The sequence below is a fragment of the Falco peregrinus genome, chromosome 10 (genome assembly GCF_023634155.1).
Source record: "Falco peregrinus isolate bFalPer1 chromosome 10, bFalPer1.pri, whole genome shotgun sequence".
In the NCBI taxonomy this organism is placed as follows: Eukaryota; Metazoa; Chordata; class Aves; order Falconiformes; family Falconidae; genus Falco; species Falco peregrinus.
In genome coordinates, this window is record NC_073730.1 from 14,116,232 (window position 1) to 14,135,354 (window position 19,123).

Here is a 19,123-nt window from a genome sequence, read left to right on the forward strand (position 1 = left end):
TATTCAAATGCTTACTGATAACATTTATTGATAACAATCAGGGCCTTAATACTCTCTAGAATATACTGTATTTTTATAGGCTGGAAGTAGTTGCAGTTCTTAAATACTTTCCAGTTATTTTTGTTTTTTATAGAAAGCATCTGTCAAAAAAAAAAGGAGAAAAAAAAGGAGGATCTAATTTTTTATTCTGTCATTAGGTAAGCCTGACAGTAAGCAGAACATGTTCTAAAAGTTTGCATCGTATTATTGATGTTCAGATACTAGAATTGGACAGCCTAATCAGATAGAACAAAGAATTAACATTAAAAAAAAAATACTGTGTGAGATAAGGACTTTTTAAACTCAGATACAAGGCACATAATGAATACGTTCAAGTTAATGCCTTCAGAACAGACAACAGTTATGTGACTTTATGGCAGAGGAAATAGTGGATGAGGATTATGCTGGTTATTTACCAGGAGACATGGAGAAAATTGTTGGATTAAAAATACCTCCTAGAAACCTAAGCTGCAAACAGACACAAGAAAAGAAAGTTACGTGGCCTTAAAAATTGTGAGGCACAAAATGGACATTTTCTCCTCTCTTTAGATAGATCAAAAACTGTCTCTACAGGAGCATTCTCCAGAATTGTAGACCAAAGTTGTCTATTGCATTTAGCTGTGAAGATGCAAGACACAAGCTACCAGAATCTCTGCTATCGTTGATGTTGAGACTGAGCGAGAGGAAAGCTGGTAATGCAGGGGAGGGAGCATGGGAGCATATGTGTAAGGTGCTATTTATATTTCTATTGTGGTATAAGGGTCTTTTATATATAGGTCATTTCTTGCAGCATTTGACTAATAAATCATGCTTATCACATTTCATTTTTATCAGATTTATATATTCCTAATAAAAAAAATTAAAGCCCGAAAGCACTGTAGTAATATTGTTTTTATTTGTGACTCATGCAGTGACTATTATCCTGTACAGGTGACTCAAACTTCTCTTTCTTTTTATCTTGAAGAATGTGCTGCACCCAAGACTACCGAAAGAATACAGCCTAATGGCTACTTTCCTACATGTATATTGTTATGGTAAGGGATTAGTCTGAATAGCGTATTTTTTAATGTGATGACAATGGAGAAAATAAATTGAGGGAGTATAAGTGTATGATGGAAAACAATAAAGTGATTTTGAAATATTTGGGAAGGAATAATTTTGCTCACACAAGGAGCCTGAGATTTGTCTTTCAAAACTCCCAATAAAAGGGAAGGTGGTTGTGGTTTTTTTCCAAGCTCTACTTATCTGTCTCATTTAAGGAAGACAAAATTAAGTAGTTAGGTTTTTGGTTATGACGTTTTTAGATCAAGAAAAAGCATCGATTAAAAAGCATTGTGGGGATTGAATCCATACCAAAACTGAAAGAAGAAATAGCTATACCAAAGATCCTGTTGGATCGGTTTTGCTTTTGCGTAACTTCGAAAAAAAACAACTTGGACAATTGAAAGCTAAAACAGTTGGTGTCTTTTTAAATAGGTATTGGTGTTCAGGTATTTAGTTGGTCATGGACTGGAGAGGAGGTTTTTTGGGTGTGAAGTTCTATGTGCTATTGTTAGAATCTAATAATATGGAAAAATGATTTGTACTGAAAGAGGGTTATAACCAAATGAATGACATTTTTAAAATTCCATCTTCACATTTTATACTCCAGTGTAAGAACTGGTCAGAATTACCGGGTTTTATGGCTTCTGCTTCAAATAGTGACCTGTGATTATTGCTCTCTCTTTCCATTTGGTTGAAGAAAAAGATTCTGACAGAGTTGTTCACCTTTTATCTTCCCCAAGGGCTCTTTGAAGAAATAGAATGTTTAAAATCTTTCATGATTGGAAACATGAAAAGGGGTGAGTAATTACCCCTCTGCATATCCTAATAAAAATTGCTTTTCTGTCTGGACTTTGATAATTTGCACTAAAATCCTTCAACAAGAGAATTCTTCAGCATGGGCAAAAGTAATGAGTAAAATACTTAGTGATGTAATACTTTTTTTTAATCTAATTAGTCCATGTTGCTGTTTAATAGCACTTTGAATCTTAATTATCTTGCAGGGAAGCGTTACTAGAATAAAGCAAGTAACTGTCATTTTGAATTCAAAACTAGATTATTTTTCATTGTGGAGCACAGGTACTCCTTTGTTCTTTTTGTTCACAATTTGTAACTTTTGTTAATGGGCGTCCAGTCATGTTCAGCAAACTGGGAAGACACTGAGAGCGGTAAATGCTTGGGGTTTTTGCAGAAGTGCCTCATGTGATACCTTCTATTCTCAGCTATAGGTTAAAATTAGAACTAGACTGACATTGCATTAGAGTCTGAGTGAGAGTTCTAAATGGTTCTAAATAGTACAGACAAGATTCATAATTTATCTCTGCTCTTGCCCAGAAAGCGGTGAGTCGCAGGAAATCCTTGAAAACACCGAGTAATTGAGGTAAGCTGTTAAACTCTTTCAGATGCTTGGAGATGAGGTTGTTGGGACATCTGATTACTTGGGAGTAAATTCGCAGTTGTTTTACAGCCACACTTGGAAATTCACTTCTGAATTGTTGGCCACGATGGCACGACTATTAGTTTTTATTTTCCTGACAAATAATAAGAATTTGGTGGTAGTCCTGTTGTTATAGCATTAAATCTCCCTGAAAACAAAGTCATATACTTAGGCCCTCTTTCATATTTCATGGTTCTAAAGCAATATTTATTGAATAATGTTCTTTCCACAGCAAGAGTTACCCAGTGTAAGCTTTACTATGTTTTGTTTTGAGTACTTTTTTTTCAACTGTATAGTCCAATACTGGTTTTAGGAATGCAAGTATTAACAAATGTCTTTTCTGCAAAATTTATATAAGAAGAACTATAAGCTTAAAAAGGCTTATATTTCAAACAATGTCTCTATACAACAAGAAACAAGAGATCAGGTGAATCACTTAATCTCAATAGAAGTTTAATCCTGAAAAATAAGGCAATTTAATTCGTAACTACTAATCAGAGCAGAAAACCCCTCATATAGTGTCTTAGTTATTACTGTTGCATATCGGGATGAGGAATGGGAAAGGTAGCTAGTATGAGGAAAGAAAGGTTAATCCTTCAAACTAGTAAATTTGATCATTTATGTGGGGGATGGAAAGAGGATACTATCCTCTGTTTACAAGAAAAAATTCAGTGGCTCTTTATGAACCTAAATGCCAGACTGCTTTGTGCCACACTGTCGCTGCCATTTGCATCACCTGTCAAATCCTGCCAATTTTTCTTAACAAACAGTTAAGAATCTTTAATATTAATGTATTGGATGAGATTCTTCTTTATTCAAGCATTATAATTTGATTTTTATGCTGTCTTTAGAACAGGAAGCGTTCCTGACAACTTACATATGGTATTATTTGGCTATAAATTTTTAATTAAGTGATTTCAGTATAGTCAGGCTTTACAAATAACTATCTTAGCAAAAAGCATGGTAAACAAAACAGATTGATTGACAGTTTGAACACAAAAATGTTCACTAAGCAATTCTGGCTTATCCATGCCATACAAAATTATAATGGAATAAATGTGATTGAAAAGATTGCTCTAAAAGACAGGCCTGCAGCAGTTATTGTAGGGAAATATATGTATAAAAGACCTGAAGTTCCACTTTTGTTGTTATCTACCTTCTTGTTTGGAAGAAAGTTACCCTCACTCATTTAGTTTGAATGGACGTGTAAGAGGTTTTTCTTACCTTTCCCTGAAAGTATTAGTAAAAAGTTTAAAGGGACCATTCTGGTTATCAGTGTCATGGGTACGCTGCTGTTGGCATGCAGTTTAGCCCTCCAAGCTTATCTGAATATCAATATCTTGGCTCCAGCTTATTTCCAAAAATACCCTTCCCCAAATGGCTACAGTAACAGCAGTAAGAATGCTTTTTAGAGGGATGCTCTGATTAGCATAGCTGAGTATCCTGGTTTGCTGCTCTTCAGGAAAATATGTATTAATTATCTCACTAAGGAATGGATGACTTCAGAACTTCAGGCTATTTTTTTTTTTTTTTTAATAAATGTGGAACCTGACACTCAGGGCTACAAGAAGATTTGGAGAGATCTGAAGAATTTTAAAAGCCTTTTCTTAAAGGTAATGCATTACTAACTATAAAATATATTATAATGAGTTAAACTATGGAGAAAATGAATGCAAATAAAGTATACAAATTTATTTCCAGCAACAGTTCAGTTTCTCTAAAGTGCAAAACTCCTTTACTTGTAAGTATTTATACCAGCTAGCTGCCAGGATGCAGTAACCAGGATTTAACTGTCCTGTATTGCACGTAACAGCTTCATTTCTTCCTGGGAAAGGAATGAATGCTTGTATCTGCATTTAGTAATCATGGGCAGTACTCAGCCTACCATTGGAAGGAACTGAGAGAAGCAGTTGTTCACTGACTAAGAATGCAGAGAGATTGCAAGAGTACCATTTCTTATTATAAAAAAAATTAACCAGGTGCGATTACTTATTTCTATAAAGAGAAAGCAGTTGGTAAAATTCAGTTCTATACATTAACTAAATTTAATAATATTATCAAGTGGCTATTGCAGTATTTTAGTTTTCATGTCACTGTCCCCATCTGGTAGCTGATACATGTGCTGATACGTTGAGCCTGAAATTCACAATCAGATTCCTGTGACTGAATCTGAACATGTAAGGATCATGACTGAAACTGCAGTTTGCATTGGAACATTCACTGCTGTGAAGACACTTTGGGAAGTGAGAATACACAAGATAAATGAAGAATTACAGAAAGAAAAGGAATTCAGACAGAGGTCTGCAGGAAGGTAGGTAAATTATAAATCTTTCTAAGTATGTGAAAAGCTAGACCGTATGTTACATTTCAGAAGACCATAATCAGTCTTTTCAGACTCATCCAGAGTCTGTTTAGTCATTACTCCAGCAGAATTCCCACTGGTTAGAATCCAATAATATGGTCAGGTCAAACCAAGAATTGTGTTCCGTGATAAAAACATTAGCATATACACTAAATCCTCTAAATTCAAGTATTAAAATCCTCTCCTGTGTGGATATTTTCACCAGTGGAGGTTTTAATTTGTTATGCCTTCTTCTCAATAGAGGCATTAACAGGGTCACTTGGTCTGCTGTCTGCCCAGCAGTTTCATGAAATGTGAAGGAATTTAGCATTCTGGTCTTGGAACTCTTCCTAATTTGTCAGATATGTTTGAAATGGAGTAAGAAATTCAAAAGTTACTAATGGAAAATACAAGGAGAAAAAGAGAATTGGCCTAATTTTGGTAATTCTTAAGTCCCCTTTGGAAAGCAAGTGAAAAGAATCCCTAGCTGATTTACCCTGTTTGATTGCAATTCCATTTGGTGGAACTGAAGGCTTTCTTTTTAGGGAACTGCTTAAAAATTAACGGCTTTGGAACTTAGTTCCCTGTGACTTTTTACTCTGTTGCCCTGCTGCAGTACAATGAAAGTGAATGAAGTTATGTCTTCCTTCTGACTGTAAATTTGAAGAATTGTAAAATAAAATTCCTATAAATTACCTGAGCCAAACATTACTTTATCTTCTTTTCTTCCCTGAAATTGATAGCATATTTAGCATCTAGATATAATAAAAGTTGTTTGGCATCCAAAAAGGCTACTACTGTCTATTTGTTCCAGAAAAGTAGAACGGATAGTAATTATTGCCTGTATTCATTGTTGCACCACTGACAGATCTTCTTTCCCTTGTAGGCTACTACTTGTCTGGGAGGAGAGAGCTGCTTTAGCAAAGCTCAAAGAAAAAGTTATTAATGAAGATGGAAGAGCAATTTTAAGGATAGAGGAAGAAGAATGGAAGGTAGTGATGATAGGAATGAATGCTGCTTGGATTGAATGACTGATGCATTAGAAAACTACTATTTACAACTTTGTACTCACAGCTGCACTATTTTTAATCTATGAAGTGCTTACTGTGTGCTTTGCTAACAATTAAGACACACTGTTGTGAAAGTGTAAAAGCAAGCTGACTTTTTTAGTCCTCAGTATTAAGTATTACTCTGCAAAAATAGAGCACCAAAAGCTTTTTTGTGTTAGAAATTATTACAGTGCAAATTATGAGTTTAATTAAATAAATCATCATTTAACGTTAACACGCCTGAACTACTGAAATGTGTCAAGGTGAAAACCCTCTATGTTTAGGTGCAGGAAAGTGTTTCTTACGGTTGTTTCTAAGAGTAAAAGTGAATCAGTAGATTCCCAGAATACTATTGTTCTTGTTTCTGATGTATGGAGGGAAGCAGCTAACTGTAGAATCAATGACAGAGTGGAAGCCAGCGTCTGTTCTGAGCCACACAGAAATGCAGATGGCAGTTAGTGTGAGGTGATGAGAATTAGACCATGTTGAGGGCAGTGAGAGAGTGACAGCCACACTCAGCAATACTCTGGTGTCCACAGGGCAGTGTTCCTTGTTCAGGACTCAGAGCATACAGACATTGTGGCTTTTCTATTCCTCAGCACTTTTACTCTCAGCTGCTCACTGTTTTTCTTAACAGAATAATAGAATTTAGATCACCATTTAAATGAAAAAAGGCTATTTAGAGCAGTTTTCTCTTCAGTTATATTTGCTTTCTTCAAAGAAAAGAAATAAGCAAGCCTGACATTTTTCAAGCAATGACGGTAGTGCAGATATCTAAATCCTGGGAGCAAAAACTGGGCAGGTTAAATCTGTGGTCAGAATGACCCATATTGGTGGTGTTCATTTCAGGATGTTATGGTGTAGCTTGAGAAGAAAAAAACTGTTACTGTTTCAAATAAAACTTCTATGTAAGTCTGTATTCTTGTATACTAAGTGGAATTTCTTCTGGTTCCTATTTCTTGTCTTAGACACTACCTTCCTGCTTATTGAAACTAGTCCATCTCCAGGAATGGCAGCTTCATAGAACTAGTTTGCAGAAAATTCCTCAGTTCATTGGAAGATTTCAGAGTCTTGTTGTTCTAGATCTATCCCGGAACTCAATTGAAAGTATACCTAAAGAAATTGGTGAGCTGTGCTTTCTTTTATTTTAAGCTGCTTTCCTAAGAAAATTAATCTTACACAAACATGCCATTTGGGGGCACTTTGCCTGTCTAACAATCCTATTGAGTAGTTAGAAAACAGACAATTTAAATGTGACAGTGTGATAGAGATCTTAAAACCATGCATTCCCTATAAATAAATAAATAAAAAAATATGGGCAGATGGAGGAGACATATCTTTATGAAAGCTCAGCATGAGAAAAAAGTTTGTAGGCGCAGCAGGTACTAGACATCAGAACACAGCTAGAAATGTGGTACTGAAAAAACAGGCTTCATGTTCTGAGTCCACAACACGAGTAGCCTATGTTCCCAAGGGCTTTTTTGATTTTTGGGGTTTTTTTTTCTTAGCAGTTCTGTACTAGAGAGTCCTGAAATCCTACTATTTAAATTTCAGTGATTTTTTTTTCAGTGAGAACACTGAGCACTTGTATAACAGTATAAGGATAACACAAAACAAGTAATACTGTATTTCAAATAGAATGAATGTGAACATTTGTGATTTCTCATTTGTGTTCTCTGCAGGCCAGCTGACTAGCCTCCAAGAGCTGCTTCTCAGTTACAACAGAATAAAGTCTGTTCCTAAGGAAATAAGTAACTGTGTCAGTCTGGAAAGATTGGAATTGGCTGTCAACAGGAGTATCTGTGATCTTCCTCCTCAGGTTTTGACAGACTGTTTTGCTTAGTTTTATTTAATGTATATTTTGAATTTATTTATTTATATTTTGAAAATAATTATCATTAAATGTTGTGCTCCCATGTGAAATCAGAGTATCAAAGCAAATCTGAAAACTACTCCACAGAAACAAGTATGTGAACAGTATTTGACTAATCAAACTGAAGCCATATGAGGACATACATATACCTGAGTGGTTGAAGGAGCCAATCTTTATTTTGTCCAGATAAATGACTTAGTGCATACAGGACAGTGATAACATTTGACGTTAATTTGTTTAGGCTGAAGGTCTTCACTGATTTACCGCACTGAGGATGTGATGCCTTAGCACACAGAATTTCCCCTTTATGGTTGAGAACACAAATTCATAACATGTGCCAGGACACAACTGTAAGCACCTTTACCAGAGCTGCTGTCAAAAGGGTTTGTGTGATTTATACAACTGCCTGCACAAGTTGAATGAATGTTGTTCTGAGACATTGAAAGCAATTAAGAGAGAATAAAAACAATTGCTCACCTACTACTGAGCTTTAATTTGGACTGACCTAAATGTGAGAGACACCTGCATCTCTGTTAAGTCTCTTAGATAGAGATGACAATTATGTAACCATTTGTACTTGCTTCAATTTATTTAAAAACCCAGTAGTGGCAATAGTTGACAGCAATCATTGCCTTGCAAAATTGAGTGAATCCAACCAGTAGTACCTAACAACACATCTTCAAATGAAAATATACACTAGTAATCAGAATCCAGGATTTACAAAATCTACGTGGATACAGGTTATATGGTATAATGTAGAGTGATAGCTTTTAAATTAACAGCTCATAGAAAATACGTGGTTCTGTCCTGTTGAGACTACAGTGATATGAACACCATGAAACTCTGGGTATGTGAACTTGAGTGGTGTTCAGTGTTTAGACAGTTGGCCCAGATTTGCAATTAACATCTTTACATCACTTGAACACTGTAAAAGCGCCTGAAGGCAGGATTCACCAAAGGACTTAGGTGTTGCATACTGAAATAAGGCTATGTTTAATTTTTAGAATGTCTTGCCATGGCAGTAGACTTCAAAACATTGCAGGTGTCTAGATTCCCTCTAAATTACAGTCCATGCAATTTGATTCATAAAAATTTAAATATTTGACTAATGAAAAATGGTGTATTGCATGGAGTATGAAATACTAAGGAGAGTGGTGTTTCTAAAATTCCTTTTCTTCTCAGGGCTTAGGGTATACCTGTGTTGTAGTCACGACATTCAGCTTCTCAGCATTTAGGGCACTCACTGCCAGGTGGGAGATAAAATTCTTCTGCCTGATCAGTTTCAAACCTACCTACCTTCCAGAACTGTAGTTGTTAGCTACTATCAGCTAACGGAACTCAGAAACCATTCTGTGCTTTCCAACTCCAGAACGTGTTGTAATGTTTCTAAATCGTTCTTTTTTTTCAGTCCACATTATTACAGCAGTGCTGTAATGCAACAGCTATACAAATTTACATTAAATCTTTCTTTTCAGCTCAGTGATTTAAAGAAGCTTTCACATATAGATTTGTGCATGAATCAGTTTACTACCATCCCTTCAGCTCTTCTCAACATGCCAAGTCTACAGTGGTTAGATATGGGGGGAAATAAACTCCAGGAGCTTCCTGAGGCAATTGACAGGTAAATAAAGCTCACATTTTGGCCTCAGTTCAACTGGATTGAAATTCTAATTATTAAATCCGACCTCAAAGGATTATATTAATGTTAATATCACTGCAAACTTAAGATTTATCAGTCCTAATGTGTTATTTTGGATGAGCTGGAATAATCCATATAACAAACAATAAATTCAGTACCAAGTTAAATATTTCTTGCCAATGACATTTTGGACCAGAGGTTAGGTGATTATCTTGGATGTGGGGTTTCCTTTGAGAATTGGTCTACCTTTATGAGAGTCCTTTATGTGGCTGTCAAAATGAACCAATTACTTTTTATTAATGATGGTAAGATTAATTTTCTGAATCTTGATTGCTTGCACGAATACCTATTTTACAGAATGGGAAATCTCCACACTTTATGGCTCCAAAGGAATGAGATAAACTCTTTGCCAGAAACCATTAGCAATATGAAAAATCTCAGTACTCTTGTTCTTAGCAATAACAAACTTAAGGATATTCCAGCCTGTATGAAGGACATGACAAATCTGAGGTAAGAAAAAGCAACAGAAATACAAATAAAAATACTAGAAGATAAGTTTTAAAGTCTGCCTTGAGTTGTACATCATAAAGTGATACTAAGGCATGTCCACAGTTGTACAGATGGACGCAATACCCTGTAAGTCAGCATAATTACACAAATTCGCAACAGTTGAGCATCTGGTCAAGAAGGGTTGTGTAGCACAACTGATCTGAGTAAGTAAGCTATGATAGTTACAGTCCCAAATGAAAAAGGAGACTGTGATATATATGTTCTCATTTCTGAAAGGTCCAAACGCCCACTTCTAATTGACCTTTTATATCACTCTCTAAAGCCAAGAGCTAGGAGGAAAAATATGTGACAAACATAAAAACGACAAGAAGTTGAACTTTAGCACTAGAGAAGTCAAGAATTCAGGATTAAACAAAAAGGATTGGGTATAAGGATATGGATGAAACTCTCCTATATTTTATTTGAAAAATAAAAAAAATAATTAAATGTACATTTTTAATTGGTAGAACTTGAAATATTATTTTGTATACTGCGACAGAAACTTTCCTATTATTTGCATTTTTATTTGAATTACTAGATGCTGGCCATTTTCGAGAAAGAACCTTAGTCTAAATAAATCACATCTAGCCCAGTTAAGACAATTCTGTTTTCAGATGTTTTGGAAGAAGGCTCAGGGATGGACCAAAACCAGAGGGAGACAGGGCTGGCTATTGCCTTGCAAAGCTGGGAGGATGCAGGCATTTGCACTCTTGTTGTCATCCACTCATCTGGTTTTGGAAGTTCAGTAAGGTTGACAATGGGGTCAGGCAAACCCGAAGACAAAATGACAAGGACTGCAGGATTTTCTCCCACCACAATCAGCTACGGTTATTAAAAGGTGTTGTCTTGGCTTAGTTTACTTAATACTACTAATACAGTGGTGAGTTTAGTATAAGAAAAGACATTTTATTTTGCTCAAAAAACTGTTTGAAGAATCTTAATTGTTTCAAAAGAGTTGTTCTCTCTGGACAAAACCTGTTGCAAGAGTAACCTTTTCTGATGAACTGTCAGATTTGTCAACTTCAGAGACAACCCACTGGAGTTAGAGGTAACGCTCCCTCCGTGTGAGAATACAGAAGAGGAGGAGCAACAGGAAATGTTTGGCATTGAATTCATGCACATGTATATCCAGGAGTCACTCAAGAAAAGAGGTATGGCTTTTTTATTATTTCAGATCTCTCGGGAATGCAGTGCTGAACGGAAGGATAAACAAAAGCTAGGATACACAGACAAATAAAATATGAATAATCTTCTTAATAAATGAGTTAATATTTTCAAAAAAATCTGTAAAGAGATTTTTACTGAGGGTAGGTTGCAGTAAGAGACCAGGAGAAGCACTTCTGAACAGATGTGCAGGTGGCAGCTGTTAACTGCGGACACTTCATTGCAGATATAAAATGTTCTCTCTGATCTTCATTCTATTTATCATGAAGGCCTAAAAATTTGATGACCGAAATGCTCTTGGTTTAGAACGCTAAGGAAGCTTTTTTCTTATCAATATTTCATAAATGAATAATCAAATTAGCAAAAATATATCAAGATGACAGTTTACAAGTAAGCTTTCGTCCTTAACGTTCCCCTAGCGCCAAAGGCTGATCAAAGTACCTGGGCCTACTTAATTAACCTAAGAGGAAACACAAAGCTATCCTGAACTTTTAAAGTGAAAATAAAGTATGTTAATTGCTCTTATTTTAACCCATTGTCTTTCAGGAAATCTGGAAAGCTGTACTTTTGGTACTTCTGTCATAAATGATAATGAATAAAGAACGTAACTGTGAATGGAAGAACATATCAAGTATACTTCCTGGAAAAGCAGCACACAGCAGGTTTTAAACGTTCTTGGGCATTTTATTTTTCCACTGATGAGAATTTGTTTGCATATTTGTAATTCCTAGTGAAACTGGGTAATATAAGACCTTTCCTGGGCACAGGAAAGACTTAAAGAGCTCTTTATAAGCAATGAATTAGCTTTTTAAAAAATCCAGGTTTAGTTTTGTAGGGGTTTTTTCCTATCAATTCCAGATCTGTCTTCTGTCATGTAGTTGGCTCTGGTATCAAAGACAGACTTGGGACAGCTGTCAACAGAACATTCTCCAAGGACACAGCAGGCTCTGTATAATACTGTAGTGCAGCCTTGTATCCGTGTTGTTGTAAATATTCAATCCGTCCATGATCAATCAGCAGTTTACAGAGGTGACCTATCTCCTTTCGTTCTTCAACAGTAAGTATCCTGGTTTCATAGAAAGGAGGAAAAGAATTAACAACGTGTCAGAAGAATAGTTTTGTTAATTAACATCAGTAGTTAAGCTTAGAAAAACTAGTGAAATCACGCTTAAGTTCAACTCAGGCAAGCACGACTGTTTAAATATTTTTAAATGTACGTCCATGAAAATTGTATTTTTAAAGTAGAATATTTCTATAAATTTCATAATTAAAATGTTTCTATAAAGTAAGTAATTTTGAAGGAGCCAAAAAAGTTTCAGGTACCACTATACGTAATTTTACTTTTCTGCAGAAGTCCATTTGTTAGGAAAAAAATTACATACCCTTGTAAAGTATCAGAACCGCTCTCGGTCTTGCTGCACGTTTGCTCATGTTCTTCCATGTTGTTAGACTGATCTTCACTTTCGTCACTTGTAGAGGCTTTGGTTGTGGTTTCTCGCATACCGCAAGTGGCCCAGCTACTCATTCTCTGAAAATAATTAAATTCTACTGGTCCAAGTCCTACTGATTTAAAGAACTCCCTGCCTACATAATGTGTCCAGTCACACTTGTGATGGCAACACAGTGCAATAACAATTCCAGCTACAGGCTTACAGTCATCTTTGTTGCTTTCATTATCAGCAGAGTTGTTAGAAGCCACCTCTGTCTTATCAGTCCTAGAGCGTTTTGGTGCAGGCTCTTGAGATTCTCCATCACAGCAAGTTGTATAACTTTCAACCAGGCATCTCAAAGCAAGATCTAGGAAAAAACCAGATATACCCCCCCAAAAATAGCGATGAACACCATGCCGTTATTTGCATAAGGCTATATGCCACGAAGGATAAAAGCATACATCACGAACTAGGTCAAAAAGCAATTTTAAGCATAACCAAAAATTACAAGCATGCTTTGAAAACATGAAAACCCTAAATGAATATTATTGAGACCCCTGGAGCTACTAAGGGCTTATCCTCTATTTGTTCTACACAAGTAAATTCGAAATACTTTGGTTAACAAACTGGCATATTATCTCTTCCCTGTAAAACATTCAAGTATTTGCTCTAAAAGTCTGATATCTAGGACACAATCTATGTAATACATACATGTATTTCTTAAATGCTTAACTGTCGTCTTTGTAACAGTACCTATATAGGTGTCATATTTGAGATGCCTTTACTTAGCAGAGACGTAACATTAGAAAAAGCGTGTTTAAAATTATCAGGACAGAAACATATTCTTCTCATTTTCAGAACACAAATTGAGAAAGAAAAGTATTTCAGAGTAGAGGTGATGGTGTTAAAACAGTACTTCCAACAGTTTACAAATATATGACCCATGCCACCACACACTATTCTTTATTCTACTATTCTTTTAGATGTATAGATAAAGAAAAAGAAAGGTTTTACTTCTGTCTAGTGTAGCCTTGCATCTATTCTCCACTTACTATTCCACTGAAGTCAATAGATGTCAGTAGATATTTAGATGACATATAATTGCTTCATTCACTAAAAAAGGGTTAAGAGGGCAAGAAAAGCTTAAAAGGACAGTTGGGAAGATCAGTCCATCCAGATCGTAAGATTTAGTATTGTAGTTTTCTGCAGTTCACACATATGTAATTCATACCTGTTGCAGCACCACATAAATGTTTCCCAATACCTACTAGTGGTAGCTTTTTCTTCTCTAAAATAGGTACTTTATCTGGAGAGAGAAAAAAAAAAAGATAATGCCCACATACAGTCCACAACAACCCCAGAACCTCTATTATTATAGTTGGGGCAATATTTTTTTCAGATAATGTAACTTCAGCACACTTAAAAAAAGAAATAAATGTTTACCACTATTAAAAATACAGTGGACTGTATATACAGTTATAAGCTATTCAAAGGAAAGTTTCTTTTTTAAAAGAAGTTAAGAGGATTGGATGTTGTGGCTGAGAAGCATATTTAAACACTTCAGCCTTTCTATACTGCCTATGAAATTTAAATATGTTAATGCATCTCCTGGTGACAGGTGTTCCCACGAGTTCTGTAGTACTGATATGCATAGCAAATCAATGATATGCATGACTTGCTTCATTCTGCACGCCTACAACCAACAATGCAATGGTTTTTAGTCCTGCAAGTTCTTAAAAAACATTCAAAGTGGTTTTGTTTAGGTATTTCTCACCTACATTGATGTCCTCCTAAGTGTATAAAAAGCAGAAAATTTTAAGTCTCCATTTAATACATGTATGTGTGTGTATATATGTATATACACAGAGCATTAACATGTCCAAGTAACCACTGAGAATCATGTTCAAACCCAAGTACATCTAAGCGTGCTACATACAAATTGACTTGAATTCCAGTATTCAAAATCTACAATTAAGCCTCTAGTTACACAGTTATGCAAGCCGAGAAGGAACTTACTTAAACATAAGTGCTGAATATCAACTTGAAGCCTTTCAAATACAGAATCTCTCCTTTTATGTTTTCCATCCACCTGTGTAAACATAACAACAAGATCATTAAGCAGGGCTGCCCACTAATAATTATACTTTTGCTCCAGATATTAATGCTAGACTTTTTTTCCTGTCAAGTCAACATCTGCATATTTCCAACATTATACACCAGGATTTTTTTTTTTTAAATAAATTTGCTATTGCTGAAGTATGGAATGTAGGCAATCACACTTCCAAAAACTTTTAAAATGTAAAGGTTTTGTTTTGGTTTTAAAGATAAAAAGCAAATACTAATAGCTTCAATGACAATAGTTTAAAAATTATAGTCTGCCAATGTGACAATAACCTCTTACCTTGAACCTTGTAGTTGCCCTTTCCACAAGCAAAAACTGAACATTTTCAGCATCCTGTAAGGCAACGTCAACCCAGTGAGACAGCTTTCCTCGCCCAGCTCCAAACTCAACAAAACATCTTCCTGGACCGAGTAAATGTAGTTTTTCCATGTTACCTAAAATAGAAGCCTACAAACATCAAAAGATTATACAAACCAAGCAAATACATACATCGTGTATTGTAATGCCCAGTGGAAAATGATTACTTCACCAAACTTCAAAAGACTTTTTCAAGCCTTTCCTTCCATGAGGGATTAGGAAGAAGATGATGTGTACACAGAGGAAAGGGATTATAACTTCTGGCTAGTCAGCATAACCCTGCCCTTTTTCCACTGCTCGCAGAACTCCACCCGCATTTTTTTGGAGTGGGATTTGTAGGATCCAGGTACATGCTATAATACTCTCCGCCGATTCTCAAAGTAGACATCCAAAATATGGGTACTGTACTAGATCTTTCTGTGAAGCATCAGTGCCCGCAGAGCCCTCTCTCTCTGCTGCAGTTAAGCATTTTGTAATACATAGGAAAGCTAGAACATGGGAAGAAAGTAAGATCCAGACATTTCTCACTTTTAGATTTTCTTCCCAAAACTTTCTATTTTGCTACAGTATGCAATTCATCTCCCTTACAATTCTTGCTGTTCAATGCACTTAAAAAGGCAGAAGGCAAACTCGGGCTCTCCAGTTCTTTTTATGCATCTGTTATATAACCAGGAAGTCTAGGACCAGCTCTTACAGAAAAAGTAAAAAAATTCCTTTTTAATTCTTAGTAAATACAACATTTTACCTTTGGTAGCTCAGATTTATTATGAGGTAATATAAAATAAGAATACATTAGTTAAAATTCAGAATACCACCACATAATTTGTAATTTATTTCAGTATCCTAATAAACTTTTGTTACTAACATTTAACACAACAGCCATTCAAAGGTTATATACATGCTATTATTTGAAGAGCATAGTTACTGAGCATCTCCGATTTCCTCTACGTGAAGTGACGAGCATCATGGATGCACAGTCACTCAAATTTACAGCAGCAGAATTCCGTGTGTTTAAAAACATCTATACCTATGAGTAAAGCAGCGATCATACCTGTTGTTTCAAGTGTTTGACAGCAGATTCCCCATTCTTTGGGTCATTTAAGGCTTCTTGTAAAGCCTGGTGGGACAGTACTTGTTCCTTAAGGTGAAGTTCCAGACCTGCATGCAAATGCAAATACAAAACTTGTAAGGTATAGGTTTCCAGTTTCCAAGAGTTTTTGTTTTTGTAACACATACGTTACAATATTCAGGCATGAGCTCAATCTGTAGCACCAACAAAACAGTCTGTTGGGAGCATAAATCTATCATCACATGTTTATAACAGAGCTGTATTATCTGTAGTGGTATCTCGAGTGGGAAACAAAAAACACAGAAGGAAGGGAAATTAGCAATATGAACAAAAGTTCAGTATTTTATCATTCTCTCAATCTAGTATATTCTTCTGAGTAAAATTTAGCTATAGAAGGATTGCCTATTATCTTGCTAATAATTACTTCAGATGCGTTTAGTGCCAAATGTCTTACATTTTCACAGATATCTAACAGCAAAAATGACAATGAAATATTCAATCAATTCAATTTAAAACGTCTTATTTTCAGTATTAAGTAAACTCACCAGTACTTGCTTTTTTCAATGTGATGATTAAGTTATCCAGCTTTTCTTTGGATAGAGAACAGATAGGTACCTTTTTAAGGGGGAAATAAAAGTGGCATCCATAAATTCAAGAGCTTTTTATCTTTGATAGTTCTTTAGTCATATGATAAATTGCAATATGTTATGTAGGGACTAAGCTTTAGAATAAATAAATGTACTCACTTCTTTTTCTGGTATTTCTGCTACGTCTTTTAAACCTGCATTAATATCTTGAACAAAGTAGACCTTTAAAATTCAAAAGAAATATGATTTTGTTAATCATCAGGAAGCAAAATGCTAAATTCTTCACTGGTTTTATGATAAAATACATAGCAATAGGAATCCACTGCAAAAGAAGATATTTCAAGTAATTTTTTTCCCTATAGTCTGATCCCGAGTCCCCACCAGAAATGACTGTTCTGACGCATTTTGACAAGACTGAACATGTCTGTAAGAGTTAAGCTGTCAACACTTACTAGACTGATGCCGGAGGTGATTTTAAGGTTTCCCAGGTAATACTAAAGGTACGATACTCATAAAGCAGAAGGGCAGATAATAAAGAAGCCATCTTCGGTTTTCTTGAAACAGCTGTTGAGACATACATCTTATTCCTTCCCTCAGCACTGGCTGCAACTCGGCCTAGCTTTCCACAATTCACTGCTAGTTTGAGTGAAGCAGCCAGCTGGTTAGGGCAGCAGACTGCCGGGGCAGGAAAACACCTAGAAAACACCCGCTAGTTTTGCTTTCCAAGGATAATCTGTCACTGAGTTTCTAAAATGAATGGCAATTGTGAGAGACTATTCTCAGAGAACGTTTTTGAGAAAAACAAATTCAGCATTTTCATTTGCAACTAAGACAACTGAAAAGTACTGAACTATGGTGAAAGGGGACACAGGGTATGAGGAGACTGGAATGTGAATTCCATTTCAGCAAGCACTTAATTCAGCTTCCATATCGTCCTTCCTGTAGTGCTTGCTAAGACTGCCGTCCTCCGGTTCACAGCTGCTGTCAGCACAATGAACTCTCTGCATGTAGTCGACCAGTTCATTATTAGATCAAGCATACGCATGTACATGGTCATGTATGTGGTTAACAGGTCAGTCTGTTTATTTAACTTGAAATTTAGGCAAAATATGTAAATATCTACAGCAAAACAGTCAAAAGAATTTGAAAAACAGAGGATGTTAACCAATCCTTACAAGTAGTTAACCAAAGGCATGGCTTTGGGAGAATAAATAGACACTGTAAGTCAGTCAAGCTAAGAAAGTAACAAGATAAGCTCAGGGAGAACCAAATGGGAAAGAAATTAAGAGACCAAACAGAAAATTACTTGGAACTATGTATGAACTAACCTAATTAGCATACTAAAAGACCCACCGTGGAGCAAGGAAAGCCCCCTCCCAATACGGCCCCCTCCCCACAGACCAGTGAAAAGAAAGGATGCCGTACCTTTAAATGGAGACTTGTAAGGACCTATGAAAATTGTGACTAAACCTGAGCGTCAGCAATTGCTCAAAGTGCATAAAATGCTTTACTACGTGTTAACTGGTGTGCTGCCTCGGTGGTTTAACCACCTAGCACCCGGTCTTGTGCAAGCCTGGAATAAGTGACACGTCGGCCTGTGTGCAAGACTGGTGCCCTGCGAGCCGGGCCACCAGCGCCGAGTGCGGGGCCACGGGCAGCGCTGCAAGGTCGCGGGGCGCGGGCCTGCTGAACACTTACTGGCTTCGGCTTCGCTCTTGAATTACATTTTTTTAAATGCTTTTGTAGTTGGTCTTCGTATACAGTGCTAAAATCCAAATGGAAAGAAAAGTTACGTAGATGCATTTCTCATGCGAGCTCTGGCAAAAAACAGGAGAGGCATTTACAAGTACTCACTGTTTGGGATCGAGAGGGCACGGAATTCTTTTCCTGTCATTTTCTTCCTAGTCACAAAAGAAAAGTTTTAGACAACACTTCAGCATGCGTTCAGCATTCCTGCTCTAGAGATGCTGTTGAGGGACACCTGATTTTCATAAAGCATCTACTCTGAGGTAGGCACGTCAACTGGAATGGAGAAATTGAGACAAGAGTTCAGTACCCGAGTGGCTCCTAAGAGAAAGAACAAACCTATAACGTAACGGCCGCGTTCCTGCCGGGCTGAACGAGTGGCCTCAGCACATCCGCTGCTCGAAGGCAGCACCGGCGCTGCCGCTCCCGCCCGCTCGGGCGGCCATGTCACCCCAGGCCCCAGCCGTGCCGCCGGGGCGTCCCCTCCCCCGCCGCAGGAAGGTGCCAGCTGCCCCTCCCGGCCAGGCCCGGTACCTCCTGCTGCTCGTGCTCTCCGCAGAAGCGCCTCCCGGGAGCCGGGATCATCTTGCAGAAGCGCTTCTTCCTCTCCACGAAGTAGGCACAGCGCCCCGGGACCGGAGCGCCGCTGCCCAGCTCCGGCGCCGCCATTGCCGTCCCA

At 36.8% G+C, this 19,123-nt stretch overlaps 2 protein-coding genes across 6 annotated transcripts; one reads left to right on the forward strand and one right to left on the reverse strand.

Moving 5' to 3' along the window:
• The first annotated feature begins 15 nt into the window (after window positions 1–15).
• LRRC39 (leucine rich repeat containing 39) lies at window positions 16–11,814 on the forward strand. Of its 3 annotated transcripts, XM_055814795.1 has the most exons (12): window positions 16–1,073; window positions 1,824–1,880; window positions 2,416–2,461; window positions 4,078–4,131; window positions 4,629–4,829; window positions 5,746–5,851; window positions 6,877–7,033; window positions 7,591–7,727; window positions 9,257–9,402; window positions 9,778–9,930; window positions 10,981–11,120; window positions 11,680–11,814. In XM_055814795.1, the coding sequence occupies exons 5-12, from the start codon at window positions 4,705–4,707 to the stop codon at window positions 11,730–11,732; spliced, it is 1,017 nt and encodes a 338-aa protein (XP_055670770.1). In that variant the 5' UTR covers window positions 16–1,073; window positions 1,824–1,880; window positions 2,416–2,461; window positions 4,078–4,131; window positions 4,629–4,704; the 3' UTR covers window positions 11,733–11,814. The 3 variants fall into 3 exon arrangements, with proteins under 3 accessions (XP_055670770.1, XP_055670768.1, XP_055670769.1); XM_055814793.1 differs by lacking the exon at window positions 11,680–11,814 and having other exon boundaries at window positions 10,981–11,243; XM_055814794.1 differs by lacking the exons at window positions 16–1,073; window positions 1,824–1,880; window positions 11,680–11,814 and having other exon boundaries at window positions 1,901–2,461; window positions 10,981–11,243.
• TRMT13 (tRNA methyltransferase 13 homolog) lies at window positions 11,114–19,113 on the reverse strand. Of its 3 annotated transcripts, none has more exons than XM_005237295.4 (11): window positions 18,979–19,113; window positions 18,553–18,599; window positions 18,397–18,463; window positions 16,858–16,920; window positions 16,657–16,726; window positions 16,094–16,200; window positions 14,965–15,132; window positions 14,580–14,652; window positions 13,795–13,869; window positions 12,516–12,930; window positions 11,114–12,199 (listed from the first exon to the last, which is right to left on the reverse strand). In XM_005237295.4, the coding sequence occupies exons 1-11, from the start codon at window positions 19,111–19,113 to the stop codon at window positions 12,004–12,006; spliced, it is 1,416 nt and encodes a 471-aa protein (XP_005237352.2). In that variant the 3' UTR covers window positions 11,114–12,003. The 3 variants fall into 3 exon arrangements, 2 of the variants coding, with proteins under 2 accessions (XP_005237352.2, XP_055670775.1); XM_055814800.1 differs by lacking the exon at window positions 11,114–12,199 and having other exon boundaries at window positions 12,522–12,661; window positions 12,787–12,930; XR_008748904.1 differs by lacking the exon at window positions 11,114–12,199 and having other exon boundaries at window positions 12,793–12,930; window positions 13,616–13,869.
• Between the last annotated feature and the right edge of the window lie 10 nt (window positions 19,114–19,123).

Bases quoted from the DNA above. Each gene is read 5' to 3' on its own strand.
- LRRC39 (XM_055814793.1), top strand. From the start codon at position 4,705: ATGACTGAAACTGCAGTTTGCATTGGAACATTCACTGCTGTGAAGACA. The intron at 4,830-5,745 runs GTAGGTAAATTA...TTTCCCTTGTAG, and splicing joins AGACAGAGGTCTGCAGGAAG to GCTACTACTTGTCTGGGAGG. The intron at 7,034-7,590 runs GTGAGCTGTGCT...TGTTCTCTGCAG, and splicing joins AAGTATACCTAAAGAAATTG to GCCAGCTGACTAGCCTCCAA.
- TRMT13 (XM_005237295.4), bottom strand. From the start codon at position 19,113: ATGGCGGCGCCGGAGCTGGGCAGCGGCGCTCCGGTCCCGGGGCGCTGT. The intron at 18,464-18,552 runs GTGAGTACTTGT...TTTGGATTTTAG, and splicing joins TGCCCTCTCGATCCCAAACA to CACTGTATACGAAGACCAAC. The intron at 15,133-16,093 runs GTATGATCGCTG...TGATGTTTGTAG, and splicing joins TCAAACACTTGAAACAACAG to GCTTCTATTTTAGGTAACAT.